The 21,469-nt window shown below is 42.9% G+C and overlaps 1 protein-coding gene across 1 annotated transcript in view; it reads left to right on the forward strand.

The window, feature by feature from the left end:
* The window catches only part of fam171b (family with sequence similarity 171 member B), a 41,254-nt gene that overhangs the window by 19,232 nt on the left and 553 nt on the right, over positions 1-21,469 (forward strand). Inside the window, exons 3-9 of the mRNA XM_052029908.1 lie at positions 691-924; positions 2,125-2,217; positions 6,357-6,515; positions 8,673-8,843; positions 10,844-10,960; positions 14,392-14,512; positions 16,559-20,838. Coding sequence (XP_051885868.1) covers positions 691-924; positions 2,125-2,217; positions 6,357-6,515; positions 8,673-8,843; positions 10,844-10,960; positions 14,392-14,512; positions 16,559-17,939 — 2,276 coding nt within the window. The 3' untranslated portion in view covers positions 17,940-20,838. The remainder of the gene's footprint in view (positions 1-690; positions 925-2,124; positions 2,218-6,356; positions 6,516-8,672; positions 8,844-10,843; positions 10,961-14,391; positions 14,513-16,558; positions 20,839-21,469) is intronic.

Consider the following 21,469-nt stretch of genomic DNA (forward strand, 5'->3'; position numbering starts at 1 on the left):
GTACAAATAAAAACAATAACAGTACAGAGTAAAGTGTCACAGCTACAGAGAAAGTGCAGTGCGATAAGGTGCAAGGTCACAACAAGGTAGATCGTGAAGTCATAGTCCATCTCATTGTATAAAGGAACCATTCAATAGTCTTATCACAGTGGAGTAGAAGCTGTCCTTAAGTCTGGTGGTACGTGCCCTCAGGCACCTGTATCTTCTACCCAATGGAAGGGGAGAGAAGAGAGAATGTCCTGGGTGAGTGGGGGTCTTTGATGAAGTCTTGTGCATCACATGGACCCAAGTTGCATCACTTAGTTCTCCAGTGGTTTTTTTGTTGATTGGTTGTAATTAGAATTAATAATGAGTGTAAATGTGATTTTACTATTGTGTGGTTAGCAAAGTAGTTGCATTAATGTAATTTTCCTACAATATTCTTCTGATTCCTGTATCTTCTGCCTGATGGGAGAGGGCAGGAGAGAGAATGACCCGGGCGGGTGGGGTCCTTGATTATGCTGGCTGCTTCACCAAGGCAGCGAGAGGTATAGACAGAGCCCATGGAGGGAGGCTGGTTTCCGTGATGTGCATAAAGCTGCTTGTTAGCTACAGCATGTTATACCGATCGACAGCTTCCTCAGAAGCAAATTTTGTAGTACAATATACTTTGTTGAAATTATTAAGCGTTAATCACTTCTCTTGTTTCAGGGTCTTTATTCACTTTGAAGGTGCAGGTAAACAATGTGGTCACTCGTCATTACCTGGACAGGGCCACTGTTGATGTCTTTGTTAACTTCACAAAAACTAACTCGGCCCTTACTGAGGATGATGGAGGAGTGGTGTTCAAAGTACCTTACACGCTGGGCCTCACTTTGACCGTCACAGCGCGTAAAGGAGGCTACCTGCTGGCATCTTTGCCCTGGAAAACCCGAAGAGTGCCAGGTAATCACTCGATTGTGACTCCTTCTCCGATGTTCTTCCCTCATTTCTAGGTTCTGCTCCACCCAACATCTTCTGGAACTGGACAGGTGGGCAGACAACAGCAGCCCAGCCCTTTGTAAATGTTCTTTAGTTGGCTACGCCTTCTGTTCCCTCTATGGCAGAGTGTACCACAGTTTTAAAGTGCCTCACCACCTGTCAAGGTTTTGAATGTCTGGGGAGGGATATGAAAGGTACTATATAAATGTGCAACCTTTTGTTTGAGTTAAGAGATATCTTTATTAGTCACATGTACATCGAAACACAAAGTGAAATGCATCGTTTGCGTGGAGTGTTCTGGGGGCAGCCCACAAGTGTTGCCACACTTCCGGCACCAACATAGCATGCCCACAACTTCCTAACCTGTACGTCTTTGGAATGTGGGAGGGAACTGGAGCACCCGGAGGAAACCAATGCAGACACAGGGAGAGTGTACAAACTCCTTACAGACAGCAGCCAGAATTGAACCTGGGTCGTTGGCGCTGTAATAGTGTTACACTAATCGCTACACTACCTGCCCAGGTTTGGGCCTACAATCAGGAAAAATGATTTTTCTGGTTCATGCCTCAAAAGGAAAATCCTTATTATTTTGGGGTTGCTTTAGACAGAAAGACTTGGATTTAGTTTTATTGATTTCATTTCAGAAGTGCCAGAAGGGAAATAATACTGTGAACTGTCACGTGAATCTTCTGGCATTAACCCAGTTTGCTGATGTTCGTATGGTGTGTTGATGTCAAAAATGGACTTGTACTTTTAAGAGAGTTTATCCATCAAAGTAATTTTGTATGTAGGAACAGGACGTCAACTGCAGTGTTTCTAAGGATGGAGCCACCTCAGTTAAATGCTCCCCTTGTACCGCAGCAGTCCCGAGATTCCCAACACTTACTCCCAAGTTACTCAGTGGAATACTGTGGTGTAGTGTTGTTTAATGCTTAAAACCATGGTTCGTTGCAGCCTGTCTCTGGAACTCCCATCAATTGTTTAATGCTTGGGCTTTTGTCTGAGGACTTCTGTTGCCCGCTGCCATGTGCGGGTAGTGAAGAGAAGTTCTGTAGAGGATCTTCAATCGAGCATTGTCTAATGAATTTGGAATGACTCATTGAAACTTTGCACATTTGTTTTTGCCTTAATTCTTCTGTTACGCTTTTTATTTCTACTTTCCAGTTTTTGCGGCTGTAACACTTTCAATGATTCCACAAAGCCGAGCAAATCTATGGTTATTCGAAGACACCATCTTGATAACGGGAGGAAAAATTGGTAAGTAGAGTTAAGTAGCTGCTTTAGCTGTTTGCTTTTCCTGTGTGTGTGTGTGTGTGTGTGTGTGTGTGTGTGTGTGTGTGTGTGTGTTACAAAGATATCATAGTAAGGTTGGTGTTGCTAAACCTGAGGTACCAAATATACATAAAAATACAAAATACCCTGATTTTCCTGTGCGGGCCTGCTATCCATGCTTGGCATCCATGCTCGTCCTCCCCTAGACGCGACCCTCTCCGCGTCTGGAAGGCGATTTCTGGTGCCCCACTTGTCCCTGGAGCTGAGCGGCGAGGTGCCGGGCAGCGGCAGGCTTGCCAACGATGTAACGGAATCCTGAAGGTGGACGGGACAAGCCCAGGCCACACGACCCTTCTGGAAACCTTCTTAACGGTCCGCAAAACCCTGCCCCCAGCCTCGCTGCCTGTCAGACCTGCCAGAGTCCTCCTTAAGTGTTCCTGAATCTCATCAGAATCCAGGGCATAATAATTAGTTATGATAGTTCTCCCCTGAATATGTGGATCGGTTTTGTTTACCTCCTTGCATTTACTGGCATCGTTGATTCCCTTAAGAATTCCGATTTCGATGGGACAGAAACAGAATTTACTAACAGAAGATAATGGCATCCCCATGAGATTTGGATCTGCTCCTTCAATTCCTCAAAAGGTGTCTGGATTTAACACAGGTTTGGTTCAGATGGTTAATTGGGTTTATGAAGCACTTGAGCAGCCAGAGCAACAGTTCTGATCAGAACCACTTGGCTTCATTTAGTGAAAGTAATGGAAACAATGCAGCTCCCACTCCTCCGGAGCATCTTCCCAACCTCAATGGAGTATTCCCTCGCCAATTCTCGCAGTCCAAGGCAGAGCCCCTTCTTCCTGCCGATTCCTGGTTGCAGCACCTTCCTGTCTAATGTCTGCAATCCCTTGCCCAAACTGCAGAGACTGCTGTTAGATTCAAATAAATAACGTTCTCACTGTAGTGATGAGTGGTAGCTGGAATATTGGACGTGTTTCCTGGTTCACATTCCCACCAAGTTTGAAGATACCACCGTCAGGCCTCCACTTCTGTTATTTAAACACCTCAGGAGCCAAGTTCAGCTCAGTGGTAGCATAGTATTCGTGTTGGTTTATTATGGTCACTTGTACTGAGGTACAGTGAAAAACTTGTCTTGCATACCGATCATACAGGTCAATTCATTACACAGTGCAGTTACATTGAGTTAGTACAGAGTGCATTGAGGTAGTACAGGTAAAAACAATAACAGTACAGAGTAAAGTGTCACAGCTACCGAGAAAGTGCAGTGCAATAAGGTGCAAGGTCACAACAAGGTAGATCGTGAGGTCATAGTCCATCTCATTGTATAAGGGAACCATTCAATAGTCTTATCACAGTGGGGTAGAAGCTGTCCTTAAGTCTGGTGGTACGTGCCCTCAGGCTCCTGTATTATCTACCTGATGGAAGAGGAGAGAAGAGAGAATGACTTGAGTGGGTGGGGTCTTTGATTATGCTGGCTGCTTCGCCAAGGCAGCGAGAGGTAAAGACAGAGTCCATGGAGGGGAGGCTGGTTTCCATGACGCGCTGGGCTGTGTCCACAACTCTTTGCAGTTTCTTGCGGTCCTGAGCAGAGCAGTTGCTGTACCAAGCCGTGATGCATCCAGATAGGATGCTTTCTGTGGTGCATCGCTAAAAGTTGGTGAGTGTCAAAGGGGACAAACCTAATTTCTTTCACCTCCTGAGGAAGTAGAGCTGCCGGCGAGCTTTCTTGGCCATGGCATCTACGTGATTTGACCGGACAGGCTATTGGTGATGTCCACTCCCAGGAACTTGAAGCTCTCAACCCTCTCGATCTCAGCACCGTTGATGTAGACAGGTGCATGTATGCCGCCCCCTATCCTGAAGTCAATGACAAGTGCTTTTGTTTTGTTGACATTGAGGGAAAGGTTGTTGTCATGACACCATGTCACTAAGCTCTCTATTTTGTACAATACGACGATAACAAGGAATCCTGGAATGTCAGCATTTCATGGAAAACCTCCCTCAATTTGCACTAATGTCATCGTATTTATTTTGTCATGCAAGATCAGAATCAGGTTTATTGTCACTGACATATGTCATGAACTTTGTTGTTTTGCGGCAGCAGTACAGTGAAAGACATAAAAATTACTATAAGTTACCAAAAAAATAAATAATGCAAAAGTGGAATAACGAGGTAGTGTTCATGGACCATTCAGAAATATGATGGCAAAGGGGAAGAAGCTGTTCCTGAATTGTTGAGTGTGGGTCTTCAGGCTCCTGTACCTCCTCCCCAATGGAATTAATGAGAAGAGGGCATATCCCGGATGGTGAGGGTCCTTAATGATGGATACCCACTTTTTGAGGCACCGCCTCTGGAAGATGTCCTCGATGGTGGGGAAGGTTGTGCCCGTGATGGACTTGCCAATAAGTCGTGTATAATTTGTGTTAAGTTTATGTCATTTATGTTTGTAATGTACTGTGGTGCTGCCGCAAAAAGTTGTTTCTTCGTTGGCATTTATATACCCTGGGTATGTATAGCCATGGCAATGAACTTGAACTTGGGGGAAGACACGGATCTCTCTGAGCTTTGTACAAAAGGGCCCTTTTCAACAAGCATCTGTTGCAGGTGTGCTGGGCTCCCTTGGGAATCCTGAAGGACGTAACTGACAGAATAGGATCCAGGTTTCAAAGCTGGGGCAAGCTTCTATTGGGGGGGTGGGGGGGAATCACGGCTGTACTTTGGACATCCACCGGGGGGCAGTGCATACTATCAGAGAGAAGAGTGTTTTACCTTGTGTTATGGTGCTGGGGCATGTGGGGAAAGGAATTTTTTTTTAAACTGAATGTATTCTCGTTTTGATTTGCTTTTCCTCATAATTTTCCAGCATTTCACAGTCAGTTTTGCGAAGGGGGATCTGCCTTCCTCCTCACCAGTGCAAAAACACATGAGATCATTGAAGGAGGCTGGGGGTGGAGTGAGAAGTGTATTAACAGTGAGGTCATCGAGTGAAACACATCCACTTTTCATCAACGTTTGCAGTGCTTGTGTGAACTGGAGGTGTAACTGGGACATGAGCAGTAAGAATCTGAAATAGCTAAAGCAGCAGGGCTTGTGCCTTAACAGATGGTGTTGTTACTGGTCTGATATTTTCATTGAGTCATGAAGCAATCAAATGATATGGTCAGCAGATACCACCAAATGCTGTTAACTTAGTAAATGAACATAAAGCTGTCCCTCAACCCTTGTCTGAGTGAATCATTGTGATTTGGCCCCACTCCCCTTGCTTTATTAATGAACAAAAGGCTGCCCTATTCTCTTTGTCTGGAGTTCAAAAGGAGTAAATCCTCGCTATAGCGAGATTGCCCTAATCCTGTCTGCAGACCCCTTCCCTTAACCATGTGAATTCCTGGGAGAGACACAAAGGTCAATATTGAGGGGGAAATTATGGAAAATTCTTCTCCCAGCATAATCAACACTAATCCAAGAGACTGCATTGATCGAGTGAATGATATTGTTCACAGGCATAGAAGGATACAAACCTAATGCGGGCGAATGGGGTTGGTGTCAATAGGCAAAGTAGTCAGCATGGACGAGGTGGGCCGTTTCTGTGCGACACTTTGCCCTGCGATCCTGTTGTGGAATCTGAGTGTCATTTTCTCCAGCGTTATGTTTGGGGATAACAGCAAGGCTGGCAGGAGTGCTGTAGTGGAGTGAACTGACCCTCAGATTTGGCCCTTGGTGGGTTGCAGACTTCCACATCTCACAGCTTGTCCACTATTTCAGGTTTGATGGATGAACAGCAACAGATCCAATTGGAACCATCAGCAAAAAACGGCGTGATCCAGCCCAAATGGCCTTGCGTTGTGGGCTGTATTATAGCAGAGGCTTCTGCATTTGCAAAAGTGCACATATCTGTAGGAACGTGATCTTGCTGTTTGCAGGAAACATGTCTGTAAATAGGTTAATTTAATTTCTAGCTTTGTAACATTAAATAGAATTCTTTTTGTAAACAAAACAAAACTAGTCTGCCAGTTCTATGCCACAAAGAACTACTGTGCTGTCGGTAATTGGATTTTAAGTTTCCTTTTCTATCCCTTCTAATCAAAGTTCTCATGTTTTTTTTTAGATGACGGAAGATATCCTAGCGTCCAATTCCCAAAAGGATTACTGAAACTACCGAAGAATACATATATTTCTAATCTAACAGCCTATCTCACAGCTCCGCAGCTTCCTTGGCGAACAGACAACTTTATCCACACGATGGGAACCTTAATGAACAAATCAAGTAAAGGCTTAATCATTTCTTCTGTTCGCAGCTTTCTCATCTTGTCACTCTCGACATCATTTGTTGTGATGTTATTTCTATAATAGCTTGGCACTTGGTAAGCCTCTAGTTTGGAGTATGTGACAAGGGCTCTTCATGGCCTGTCTGTTTATGGTTTATGGATTGAGCTAAAATTTGGTGCTGATTCTTTTCTTACAATGAACAAAGGTTGTTGGTATGTGATATTAGATGCAGGATTATCACATATTTGATGCAGGAAGTGAAAGGAAACTTACTAAAATTAAACCGTTCATAAACCTATCATTTCTGTAGTCATTCATCCTACAGAGAAGTGTCAAATAGAGAGTAACACGGTCAACAAAAGGAGCTAACAATGTGCAAACTTGCTCTGATTTTTGCTGTGTATTTTCCACCCTGAGCTGCTTTTGGTGATGATGCTGCGCAAATTGAAATGGTAACGATGATGCTATGTTTCAACCAGCTGAGCTGCGGAGTTCACGTGATAAGTTTATCACTGCAGATAGTATGAGTGAACAGGATCTCACCTTGATTTGTTTCAATTTTTCCGCTCAAATTATCAGCCAGATGATCCCACCGTCTTTCCATAATTCATACATTGTATTAAGCTTTTCCATCTGATTTTCTTTTCTCCCCCTTCGAGGACCCCCTTCCACTTGTTCCCTTAGAGATGTGACGAAGTTGCTTTTCCTGATGGATGTTCCCCTCCCTTCCTCTGGAACCAGCTCATGTAAAACCCCACAAGTATCTACAAAAATAAGTGTCCAGATAACTAGTTTTATTGATATTGACTGAGGGATATATCTTGGCCAGACAGCAGAACAAACGCCCTGCTCATTAGTTGGCTCTGTAGATTTTCTTTTGCTTTCACCTGAGCAGGCAGATGAGATTTTAGTTTGTTGTCCTATGCATAAGATGGCATGCCTGTCAGTGTAACCTTCTGTTAGTATTGCACTGCAATCTTGCCTAGGTTATGAATTCAAGTGTCAGAAGTGGGAATTCAACCATTGACTTCTGACTTGGAGATGAGATCCAGCCCTAACATTTTAATCTTGGATTTAACTTAATAGCCTTTCACTAAATAATTGCATTAGAAAGTAATTGAGACCAGGATTGATCAGTATAAAAGGGTTTGTCAGGGAGATTTTGGATCTCTACAATAATTCCCAATGAATCTACGTCTTTTTAGATATTTGAAACAAATATAATTGCATGATTAAATAACTGGTGAGAAAACAGTACAACATTAAGTTCACTTGTCAGGACAACCATTTGTCAATCAAATGGCAAACAAATAAATTATTGCTATGGTTTTCCAGTCATTGTCGATGTCCTGTGTAGAATGATCAATACAGAGGCTCTGAAGGTGGTCCTAAACAAAGGTTTACTAGACTGACACCAGATTTGAGACGTTAGGTCTGCAAGGAAAGATTGAGCAGGGTGGCCCTAGTATCTGGAAAAGAAGAGCGAGAGTGACCTGATAGAAGGCTTTGAGAGAGTTATTGTGGAAAAGACATTTTCACTTGTTGTCAAAGCCAGAACTAGAGTTGACAAATTGAAGATAGTCGCAGATAAATCCAGCAGACAATTTGGGTGAAAGTTCCTTATCCAGAGCATGAATAGAGTAGAGGAGTTGGGGAGGCAAATAGTGTATCTAAAGGGAAACGAGATAAGGACCTGAGTGGAAAAGAATTAATGGCACATGTTGATGGGCTTGGTTGAGGAATGGTAGGATGGGGCATACCTGTCGACAAAATGGGCTCTATCTATGCTGTAATTAATTTTGTTTTGCTCTGGAGATACAGTGGAGATAATTAATCAATTAAAACTGAAATACTTTGGATACGAACACAATGTAAAATTTCAGTTTTCCCACAAAAATCTGTAGAAAATAAAAGAAAAAATCCATGGCAATGTGAAATTCTGCTTCTGTATACAGTCAGGTACAAATGAATCATTCATGTAACAACATATCTGACAGATTTGACTATCTTTATCATATTTCAGACCATCCCCTCCACCCCGGCTCACCCCCACCTATCTTGCAGCATGTAGAAGTGTCATTTCATGCTGATGTGGATTTGTTTCTTTTGTTTTCTGAAATGATGTATTTTACAACAATAAAATGATGCCTTACAGGGCTGAAGAGCATCGAACTGACACCACTGGCTGCCGTTAATGTTGAATTGTTTGCTGCTGGAAAACACATAAAGGTGGCGGGATCCATCCACATTACGTTACCCCTTGGACCAACTGACCTGGTAACACATGCAGATGCTCTTCCAGCCTGGACATTTGACCTGAAAATTGGTACGTGAGCAAGTTTCATTGTAGTCCTGATTGTCTTGGATCAGTGATGCAATGTGGTGGCAAATACCTTGTTCGTACACGGGGCGACCGCCGTCTAGCTGTTAGTGAAGTGGCTTGTTAAAGTGCAGAGGATTTCACGCGACAGGAAGGAGAGAAACTTTGGTAGCACACTTTTCCAGAGTCCACGTGTGTTGTAAGGATACTGTTTGATTTTAGTTTGGTAAATATGGATGAGAGGAGCCATTATTCCATTGAAATTCTGAGGCTGTCCTGCCCATTGGTCTACACTCCATTCTAAGCCCACGGCAATAATTAAATTGGTCTTAAATGACCAAGGGCTTGGATTTTGCCCTTGTGTATCGGCAGTCACCATTTTTATTGTGTGAAACTGAGAGCAAATTTGGGATTTCCTTAACTGAGTAACTCAATGTGTAAATTCACATAGTTTCTGTCTGATCCAGCACTTGTTCAGCCATTGCTCTTTCTCGAAACTTTCTTCTTTTCAGTCATTTTGCATGAAATCTATGTGCACTAAACCACAAAACCACAATTATCACTTAGTAATCTCTCTGTCCCACAAAAGTATTAATTTTATGTATGTTGATTTTAATTTCTTTGGCAGCTTCTACTTTATTGTGTGTAAATTCCTGTCTTTATTTCACAGTCTGTAAAATTGGTGTTGGTTTATTATTGTCACTTGTACCAAGGTACAGTGAAAAACTTGTCTTGCATACCGTTCGTACAGGTCAATTCATTACACAGTGCATTGAGGTAGTACAGGGTAAAAACAATAACAATACAGAGTAAAGTGTCACAGCTACAGGGAAGTGCATTGCGGGTAGACAATGAGGTGCAAGGTCAAACAAGGTAGATTGTGAGGTCAAGAGTCCACCTCATTGTATAAGGGAATCATTCAATAGTCTTCCCACCGTGGGATGGAAGCTGTCCTTGAGCCTGGTGGTTTGTGCTCTCAGGCTCCTGTATCTTCTGCCTGATGGGAGAGGAGAGAAGAGAGAATGACTTGGGTGGGTGTGGTCTTTGATTATGCTGGCTGCTTCACCAAGGCAGCAAGAGGTGTAGAGTCCATGGAGGGGAGGCTGGTTTCTGTGATGCGCTGGGCTGTGCCCACAGCTTTCTGCATTTTCTTGCGGTCCCAGGCAAAGCAGTTGCCGTACCAAGCCGTGATGCATCCAGATAGGATGCTTTCTGTGGTGCATCGATAAAAGTTGGTGAGTGTCAAAGGGGACATGCCAAACCTGCTAAAAGTTGCACATTTCCACATTCTGGTTTGCAGTCTCTGAGAATTTTTTAATATGATTGCTCAGCAAGTTCGATAACACGATGCTTGCGCAACGTTAGCCATCTCTTGAACTGATTCCTGATGGCGATGAACATCAGCAAGGGAAAAGTCCATGCGACCAGAGGATGCTATATCTTTCTGGCTCACTTTTTTACCAGTCTACAGCAAGCACGCTTATTGTGCTGCTAACTGCAAGATCCAGGCCGATCTATTTTCTCCCCCATGCCCATCCAATTCTTGATCGCTTTTTTGCCCCATTTGGCCCATCAGGTCTGTGCTAGCACCCAGCAGTCATCAGACCTATTCTGTCTCAACCCTGCAACCCATTCTCTCTAGAATACCCATCTATTCTTTTGCCACTTATGTATATTAGAGCCAATGTATACAGCAGCCAATGAACTTACCATCACCTCTGTGGGATGTGGGAGGAAATCGGAGCACCTGGGGAAACCCAAGTGATTACAGGGAGAACATGCAAACTCCAAACAGACAGCCCCCGAGGACAGCTTCAAACCCTGGCCCCGGAGCTGTGAGGCCTCATAGTAACCGTACGACCACTGTAAATATTTAACCGAAAAGGATCATTTCAATATATGTTTATAAAAAGTTTTTTCTAATGTTGGCTCTTTTATTGCAGTACCATAAATTTAATTTGCCATGGATAAATACCTGTTTGCTAAATATTCTTCTTTAATCAAAGGTGCCTGGGTAAACCGAGGACTCGGAACGGTTAGAAAAGAAGGTGACCAGCTAGTCTGGACCTACATAGCCCCTCATTTGGGTCACTGGATAGCTGCCCCGTTACCATTAGCCACAGGTGAATGAGCATGTTCTACACTTACTCCTTCCACTTTCCTTTTCCATTCCACCTGTGAGTTTTAGTTCTGTGTATTTTACTGGGAGTTAAAAGTTGTAGTGAGTGGATTGGAATGTAGTTTGGGTAATTCACTTGATTCTGCAATTCAGTATGAGGGGACCTTGTTCCTATGTGAGCCTAATCAATGAAAGCACCAGGCCACTTATCTGCAGAAGGCACCAGCCCTTGCCCAGTATCCACAAAAGCTGACTTCAAAAGAGAGAAAGTTGGCTAAAAGTAGAATACTTTGTAAGAGCACTATCTCAAGTTTGTTGTCCACAAATAGTAATGAATTGCTGTTTTATTTGTGGGCCATTAATTATCTTACTAACCATGATAAAATCAACAGATTGATCACCAGGGTGCTGGATACATGCAGAAGGGCAAATGTACTGGGTCATTTTTCTTCACTGACAATTCAAATGGCTTCATTAAAACATGGAGGATACTTGAGATCAGTGGTAATTACATCCTAATCCTTCAAAATTATAAAATAAAATGCCCAGGTTCCATTTGATAATATTCCAGCAAAAGTATTTTGGTCCAATTGGAATGACTAAATTTTGCTCAGTTGCCTTCAACATGTTTAAGGAAGCTCAGCTGATTTTACTTTGAAGGAGACATTGACCCCGTCTGACAGCATCAGTATCAACAGCTTTTACTTATTTGGTCCAAACTGAGATCACTCAGCTTATTGAGTCAGGTAGAGGAATTGCATTGTCACAGACAATTAGTTCCTATTATAATTTTACAGTGATCACTGAGATGTTTAAAGTGGGTTTTATATTCATATGACTGAAAAATTAAGGTGGTCAGTTGAGATTTGAAATTTGTGACTGAACTCTGGCACACAATGACATACAGCATGGAAACTGGTTCTTCAGCCTCTGAGTCCATGCCACCCATCATCCATTCATTTATATAATCTTACATTATCCCTTTTTTTAAAATTCTCCCCATATTTTCCATATGTCCCCTAGTTCTAGTCTCGCCTACCAGTGACTTTTCTGCATCTATCTTGTCTATCCCTTCCATAATTTTATATGTTTCTATAAGATCCCCTCTCATTCTTCTGAAATCCTGCGAGCATAGTCCCAGGCGACTCAATCTCTCCTCATAGCCAACCCCTGTCATCTCTGGAATCAACCCGGTGAACCTCCTCTGCACCGCCTCCAAAGCCAGTGTATCTTCCTCGAGTAGGAGACCAGAACCACACAATAGCTTCGTGGTTTAGGATGATGCTGTCACGGTGCTAGCAACCCGGGTTCAATTCCGGCAGCTGTCTGTAAGGAGTTTGTACGTTCTCCCCGTGTCTGCATGGGTTTCCTCCGGGTGCTCTGGTTTCCTCCCACATGAAGTGTGGCCACACTTGCAGGCTGCCACCAGAACATTCTACACAAAAAAAAGATGCATTTCACTGTGTGTTTTGATGTACATGTGACTAATAAAGATATCTTATTCCAGGTGCAGCCTAACCAGTACCCTGTACAGTTGCAGCATAACCTCCCTGCTTTTAACTTCAATCCCTCTAGCAATGAAGGCCAACGTTCCATTTGCCTTCTTGATAACCTGTTGCACCTGCAAACCAACCTTTTGCAATTCATGCACCAGCACTCCCAAGTCCCTCTGCACAACAGCATGCTGCAATCTTTCACCATTTGAATAATAATCTGACCTTCTATTTTCCCTTCCAAAGTGGATGACCTCGCATTTCCCAACATTGTACTCCATCTGCCAGACCCTTGCCCACTCACTTAATCTATCTATATCTCTCTGCAGACTCTCCGCATCCTCTGCACAATTTACTTTCCCACTCAATTGAGCGTCATCAGCAAACCCACTGTCTTTAGGACGTGGGAGGAAACCAAAGCACTCAAAGGAAACCCGTGGAATCACAGAGAATGTGCAAACTCCACACAGACCGCACCAGAGGTTAAGCCTGAACCAGGGTCGCTGGAGCTGTGAGACAGCAGTTGTGCTGCTTATATAGAGTAAAATCTTCTTTTATTTCCTTTTTTTGTTTTTGTGTTTCACCTGAAACTTTCAGCTCTTGTGTCCATTCTCTGATCCCCCTCTGGCAGTACTGGTAAGGAACGAATGTCTATGTAATTGGTGGCCGTGGTTGGACAGGGTGATGCTTTGTGTCCCACACACTTCACTTATCTTTCCTTTTGTCTCGCCATCCTGTAGTTGTGCAGACTGGATAGACAGAGATAAATACAAACCTTCTTAACCTCCCAGCATTGATGCTTCATCATCAACACCAGTTTTCAATGATAAGTAGGTCTTCCTGTACTGGATTTCATAAGTCTTGTTTATTTTAAATGTTAATAAATAGGAGCAATGTAACTTGTTGGCAGATTAATTTTTCCTGCTTTGAGAATAAAAGAGTGACGCAAACAATAATCAAGAAACACACAATCAGGGTTGGGAGCCGACATACGATTGCAGGAAGGATGATTTTTGTTATCAATCAGAAACGGATTAAAAACAAGCCAAAAAATTTTAGTACTGTTACTTTGGATATTTCTCTACAACAGCACTTGCACTTGTACAGTATCTGTAACTGAGTAAAACATTCAAAGTTGCTGTAAGGTAGTTTTATCAAATAAGACATCATCCAGTACACAAGGAAGAATGAGGACAAATAATCAAAAACTTGCTGAAAGGGTCTGAGTTTGGGGACTTTCTTAGAAGAGGAGAGAAGGATCAAAAGGTTTCTGGGGAGAAGTTCCAGAGTCTGAGACCTTGCTAGCTGGAGGCACGAGGACCTCCGATGGTTTCAAGTCAGGGATGTGTGTGAGTTGTGAGAAATTTAATTAGAGTCTGCCATCCAAGTAATAACTGCAGCTATTCCCATATGCAAGAAATGGTAAATGTGGGGAGAACTGCTTCAGTGAGTGCCTTAAAGAGATCAGAGAAACCAGGGCCCTTTTCGACAAGTTCAGAGGAAATCTGACTGAGGTATTCAGAACTGTGAAGAATTTTGCGGAGGAATGTGGAGAAAAGTGGTTGGTTATTAAAGGGCAGCAAGTTCTGATTTTTTTTCTTCTTTGAAGGAAGAAAATACATTTTTATAAAAGGACAAAATGTAAAAGTTTCCAGTGGGTGTTCTAGGGCAGCAAGACAACTCGCGGGTAAATCCTGTGTTGGTTTTCAGTATTAGAAACATTTCTAGAAAAGGCTTATAGACTTGACAACTAATTATTTTTACTTGTCGAAACCAAAAATTAAGATGAGCTATACCCATGGATCCACAAAGTATGTTGCCTGCTATATCTGGTACATGCCGAAGTACTGCAATCTGCACTGAAGCTGGCACTGATTTTAAGTCACAATGGCGAACAATACAAACATGATTTATTATTAAGACTTTGTTTTCTTGAATCCAGGTACAATTGGTCGTATTGCAAAGGACATAAGCAGCTACCATACAGTACTTCTGGTGACTATATTAGGAGGCACTGCAGTGATTCTTGCTGGTTTTGTAGCTGTGCTTTTCTGTTACTGCAGGTAGGTAGTTGAATTGCTGCATAAATTAATGCCCATGTAGATTTCCTAAATTATTCTGTAATGAGAACATATGAGAAAATATATAGAAGTGTAGGAGTCCATTTGATCCACTAAGTCTATGCCCACTCTCAACATCCCCGTCAGTCTCACACCCCTATTTATTTCCTGGTAACCTAATTTCCCTCTTGTGCTCTCAGCTTCCCCCAATTCTCCTTCACTAGGGACAATCCACAGAAGCCGATTAACCAGCTGTCCCGCACATTTTTGGGGTGTGGGAGGAAAACCCACGCAGTCACAAGGAGAAGGTGCAAACCCCACACAGCGTCTTAGGTCAGGATTGAACCTGGGTCCCTGGAGCTTTGAGACTGCAGCACCAACTGCTGCATTGAGGTATCCTTTACAATGTAGATCAGTAATTACTTGTTGAGTATATTATAATTAAAGACATTGAGGAAAATTGACACAGATTCTATCATGTGCAGAATTTCAGTAACACTCTGTTACACTGGCGAGATTAGGATTGAGGTATACTGTTGCGGAGATTCTGGGAGGCTTTGGTCTTCACGTGATCCCAGTTTACATAATGTTTGAATGCTTAACCCTGACGCTGGTCAGCTGAAATGAGGGTCCCTTGTTTTACGTTCTATCATTCTTTACAATGCATAATTTTCCAGAAGAAAACTCGATCTTCTTTTAAAACAAAGATTAGTTCATAGTAATTTGTAATACTGGCTTGGAATTTGTCCAATTCTACTTGGAACTGTTTAGGTATCCTTAGAACTTGTTTGAAAGGCAAACCTTCAATTAGTTGAGGGCACTTTCCCACCAATTGCAACCAGTTCTCCAATCAGTTGCAGCGTTGGAAGCAGTGGGTAAGTTAGGAATGTTAACCATGGTTGAATATTATCCTGGATATGAGCAACCGTTTGTACTGTGGGTTTTGAATATTGCGGTGATCAAAAATGTTGAGGAATATATTTCCTGACAAAATGCTGGAACTTTCTTTAAAAATAAACTTTATATTTGCTCAGTGATTTGGAGGTTACTTTTCCGCCATCACTTAAAGTTCAGTTTAAAAATCCCAAACTCTGTTTGTTAGTGAGCTCTCATATCCTGTGGCTTTCACTGACATGGTGAAGCTGTGGGCTGAGTCGTACAGCGTTTTAGAGTGTTGCAATTAAGAATTGTTCATCCAGTCTTGGTTGACTCCCAGGCTCTTGCTGTCCTGGTTATGCTACAGGATGAGGGGTGAAGATGAGACCAATGGGCCTGCACAAGAGCATTCAGTTTCCTCCATTGAATGGAAACAATTAGCTGCATCATCTTGTAGGAGGATCTTTGCTTAATAGGTGGCCTAATCAAAATCGAGTGAATAACTTGTCAGAAGCATTTATTTTTCTGTACCTCAACAAGTTGCTTATAATTTCCCGGTAGGTTTTGTATATTTATGAGGGGAAAAAATCAGTGAATGCAGCGTAGTAAGTACAGTACTGATGGTGGACACTGGGTCGATTAATCCGCAGAACGTCAAATTAGTCTCCCTTAGCCACTCTTTCTTCAGGGACCTGAAAATTGGATGTTATTAAATTTGCTTCTATCCCCTCCAAGAACGGGGAAGGGGGGGAGAGGGAGAGAAGGGGGGGAAGGAGGGGAGAGGGGTAAGAGAGGCAGCAGGGAGGGGGGAGGAAGGGAGGGGAGGAGGGTGAAGGAGAAGGGGAAGGGAGGGGAGGGTGGGAAGGAGGGCAAAGGGGGGAGGGAGGAAGGGGGGAATGAAATCCCATGATAATTGAATCAAAAATCATACAGGACAGAAACAGGGCCTTTCAGCCCACCTTGTCTGTGCCGCCCATGATGCCTGTCGACGCTAACCCCATTAGCCTGCACTAGGTCCATATCTCTCTATGCCTTTCCTGCCCAAGTATCTGTCCAAATGCCTTTTAAAGGGTGTAATTGTGTCTGCCCCTTTCACCACCTTTGGCAGCTTGTTGCAGATAACCAAGTGGAAAACTTGCCCCTCAGATCTCCTTTAAATTTTGTTTTAAACAGAGGGCGATACCATCATCCGCACAAAAACTCGCAAATCAAGGCCAAAATGGATTCCTCCAAGAAAGACCAGACTACGTCGACCAACCACGTGAACTTGGCTCCTGGCACCAAAGAAGGCCCAAAACCCGACGAGAAGCCTGTGTCGCAACAGCCTCCCGTCATCGCCTACAGCCCACGAAAGGAGGTGCCTCAAAAAGAAGTGAAGGAATTCTGCAAACTCGTGAACAAATCTGCAGAGAAACAAAACAATGAGAGCTGCAAAATCTACGTTGAAAATTTCACAGTCCGGTCGCGGAAGAAGTGCGGGGATAACCTCTACCAACAGGCGGTCATCAACCCAGAGGATGTCCCCAAGAATGCATTGCAGATGAAACACATGAAAATGCTGGCCCGGAGGAAAGAAATGATTGAAGAGCAGTACAAAATGCAGCACGCTGTTAATGAAGAAATGTACCAGTTACCTCTTATTTCAAATAAATTATTGCCTATTTATAACCCGGCTGTGGCTATCATGCAAGGCCAAAATCACTTTGGTACTCCGGACCAGGTTTCTAGGTCAGCTACCTTGCCCAGAAATAGGCAGATGGTCTATAGCCCGTTGGCTGAGCCACTCACCAGGGATAGTTACACACAGACACTTCCTAAGATGCCATTGCATTCCCAGCAACAGTCAGAAACCCAGAGACAACAGCAGGTTCTTCAAGGGCAGCAGGACTATGTAAACGTAAAGCAGGTGCTGGACCCCAAGATGCCTGCCAACTGGGGAAGGTACAGCAACAACCTGCTGGAGTCTGTGTCTGTTCCTGGCACCCTGAACGAAGCAGTAGGAGTGACCCCGTTTGCCACTGAACTGCAGGGCATCTCCGAGCAGACGTTGTTAGAGCTGACCAAAGGCAAGCCCTCGCCGCATCCCCGGGCGTGGTTTGTGTCACTGGAGGGGAAGCCAATACCGCCCATCAGACATTCGTGTGTGCTCATTCAGAAACCAAAAAAAGCGCACAGCAACGACACGAGTCTCGATTCAGGAGTTGACATGAATGAGCACCACACGGGCAAGAGGCCGGAAAAGGAAAAGACTAGCGCCAAGGGCGCAGCTGCCTCGAAGAACCTTTACTCGGAAGACGCGGAGCTGAGCGGGAGTGAAAGCGGGACCACGGTGTGCACCCCTGAGGACCTGTCCTTCAGGCAAGGCCTGGATGTGGGCAGTGGCCAGTTAGTCGAGGTTGAAGAAGAACAAAGTGACCGGAGTTTGCAGGATGAAGAGATCAGTGTGACCCCTCCCCACAGACAGGGGCGAATGAGTACTAAAGGTGAGGGGGACGATAGTAAAAAAAGTGTTTGGCAGAAGAGAGAGGAGCGACCTCTGATCTCTATAAACTAAGTTGAGTTGCTTTGCTTCCAAACCTTCACAATGGAACAAAAGCATGTTTTTGGTTCTGTGGTTAAGCAGGTTTTTATGCACTCCATTTTCTTGTTATTTACAATTCATTGTACTGAATAAAGACACTTTGTATGTGTATCTTCTAGATCTTTCATTAACTCGAATATACTGTAAATACACATGGTTATCAAGCACCAAGTTAACAGAATTTGTGCCCTTGAGACTTTGGCCCCAGAGCCAATTCATAAATTAACTTTGTAAGATTATCTGATCAGCTTCTAGTATGATTTTACAATCAAACCTTTGTGTCCTTTGTTTTTCAAAGCAATTTCCCCTGATCTCTCACCTCTGTCACTGTGAATCTTGAGCAAGAAAGAAAGCAATTGAATCCTCTTTTGATGTTTAAAATGTGTCCATGCTGAAAATGTGTTCATATCCTGTTGTCAAAAAGTAGTTATGGTTAAGTTTGATTTGTGCCTGTAAGGATCAATTTGTGTGGTGCCCACAGGAAAGCTGATCCAGGAATTTAATTAAATTCATACTGAAGACAACAGACTTAATTTAAAACTGCATTGATACAGGGATACACAGTCTCGTCCTCAGGCACCTGTCTTGACTTGTCTTTATTTAAATGTCAACATGGTGTCTTGGCACTTCATTTCATAATGTATCCCCTTCAAATTTATTTCCACAACTTGGTGCAAAATATAGTTTCAAATGGTAGTTTTGTAAGATGTTAAACCATGTGTATGTTTTTTTAAAAAACTCTAATCCAAAAAGCACAAATTTTGCAAATTTGCTAATGGTTGTGATACTTTGCATGTGACTTTGGGAGTAGGAATCCACACAGCAATATTTAGAAAACGGAGCAGATGTTTGATGTTGCATTCTGAGAGGCTAAGGCTTATCTATAAATAGAAGCAGAGTTACCTAGTTTACAGTTAAATCTGAAAAGGCTTAATAGGAAGCACTTTTTACGAGTCACTTTAAAATGTAGAAAGCACAATAAAGAGACTAAAGAGTTCTAAGTCCAGTCACAAAAGCTATTTCATTTTTTTTCTTTCTGTGACAGAGGTGGGCAGAAAACATTGAAACAAATTGGCTTTAGAGCTTTGCCAGCAAACCACATCACAAAGTATGCTTGTTCTTTCTCGTATGATGATTCCCCAGCCATTTTATGGCATCCATCTTGTTTGCAATTAGTTATCTGTTAAGATCCTAAGGAGTCACTGGGCATTTTTAAGCTGATAAAAAGCTGCATGACATCATGCTGCTAACTCTGAGATTTGAAGTGAGGTCTTTGTTTTTACTCTGTTCTCATTCGCCACAATCCAGGCAGTTTTCCTGACTGAAATATACTTCCAGTAAATCATTCAACTAATTCTGGTTAATCTTGGCAACTACGTGTTTGAAAGGTTAGACTCGTTATTCTTGGAACATATCTTGATAAGCAGTTTGAGTTTTCACTTCATTCATGACAAGATACAGGAACTAAAGCAAGAGCTTGCTATTTTGTGAGATCATTGGGAAGTATTTTATTGTATTATATGTTTTGAAGAAAGTGTTTGCTTACTCCGTGTGGTGTCAAGCATGGTTGCATGTTCATACATTTTGTTCATTAAACAAGCTGATTTTGCCATAAGACTCTTGTATTTTGTGTAACATTTCTAAGAAGTAGTGAATTACATTCAGAATTGTTTTATTGCATTGTTGAAAACCCAATAAAACTGAACTAAGTTTTGTTTACATTGGTGTTTGAGTCCAATGCTGTTTCATAGCACTATCAACAACTCCCTCAATCGCTGATGATTAAGAGTGGATGATGGGATGATAATTAGTCGGATTGGATTTGTCCTGCCTTTTGTGATCTGGATATTCCCAGACAATTTTCCACATTCCCTGGTGTTGTCACTGTTTTGGAACAGCTTGGCTAGAGGCATGGCTAATTCTGAAGCACAACTTGTCGGCACTGTAACTGGGGTATTGTCCGGTTCCATCGCCATTACTGCATCCAGAATGTTCATTTTTTTGCTATTGCGTGGGGGAAATGACGGCTGAACTTCTGTGCTGATGAGGGAGGGGAAGCCAAGGTGGATTGTCCATTTCGTTCTTCTGGCTGCAGATGGTTGCAAATGCTTTGCACTTTGGCACTTGAGTGCTGGGCTCAATCTTATGAGGATGGGGATGTTCACAGAACCCCACCTTGTTAGCCCCATCCATGTGGATATGTCGTAGTTGCAGAACTTTTGATCTGGTCTGTTGGTTGTGAGATTGCTCAGCTCTATAAATCATTTAGCTTCTACCATTTAGCATACATTTGGCCAGGTTAACATGTCATGTTTAATTTTTTTTAAAATTTTATTTACAGCGTGGTAACAGGCCCTTCCGGCCCAACGAGTCCGTGCCGCCCATCTAAAACCCAATTAACCTACCTGTACGTCTTTGCAATGTGGGAGGAAACCGGAGCACCCGGAGGAAACCCGCGCAGACACGGGAGAACGTACAAACTCCTTACAGACAGCGACGGGAATCGAACCCCAATCGCTGGTGCTGTAATAGCGTCGCGCTAACCGCTACGCTACCGTGCCGTCCTGATGCTTGCTCCTTATGTGTTCTTCCTGCACCTTTCATTGAATCAGCATTATTCGAGTAAATTATTAATTTCACTCATGGCGGATACGTCATTAGCCAGATGAAACCAAGTTAACATTGTGTAACCAAAGGAGAGTGTTTGTTTGATGAAGTGTTTTGTTCTAGGTTGCACATTGTGAAAGAGTGACAGAACAGTTTAAACAGTCACTGAAAAGAAATTGGGATAAATATTTAAAGCTTCCAAGGGCTGTGCGATGATCACTCCTACCGATACTCGAGAACGGATGTACTTGCAACAAGTAGGCTGGTAAGGACAATAAGGATTGGTTTTTCCTCAATCTGCTGCGGACACATCCTGGCAACTACATTAGAACATAGAACAGCACAGGACAGGCCCTTCGGCCTACAATGTTGTACCGACACAGCTAATCCCTCCTACCTACCTACAGAATGCCCATACCTCTCTATTTTCCTCTCATTCATGTGCCCATCCAAGCCCCTCTTGAATTTCCTGACTTGGCCAGTTGGTCTGTCTGATGGTGCTGCAGAGCCACTCCTAATGATGGACATCAAAGTCCTCTGTCCAGAGTATGTTCTGTGCCCTTGCCACTCAGAGAAAGCACTGATGATCTATTCTCATACTTTAAAAGGCTATAAAACCGAGGGGATAAAGATTCATGCTGTCTATAAACAGTGTGACTAATTATCACCAATGGTCAGGTGAGCTCCTAACGAAGAGGAAGACGGTGCTCACAGTTTGTCTATTAATGAGAGCAAGGATTTGGGCTTACAGTCACATGATCACTGCAGTCTTCACACAAAAAAACACCTTGCAGAAATTTCTACCCTGTTGATCCTATGGGATATCAACATGAGTTGAACAAAGAGGTCTAGTACAACTTAATCTTTTATTAGCACTTGAGTTACTTAAGCATGCA

This window comes from Pristis pectinata, chromosome 1 (genome assembly GCF_009764475.1).
Source record: "Pristis pectinata isolate sPriPec2 chromosome 1, sPriPec2.1.pri, whole genome shotgun sequence".
Lineage (NCBI taxonomy): Eukaryota > Metazoa > Chordata > Chondrichthyes > Rhinopristiformes > Pristidae > Pristis > Pristis pectinata.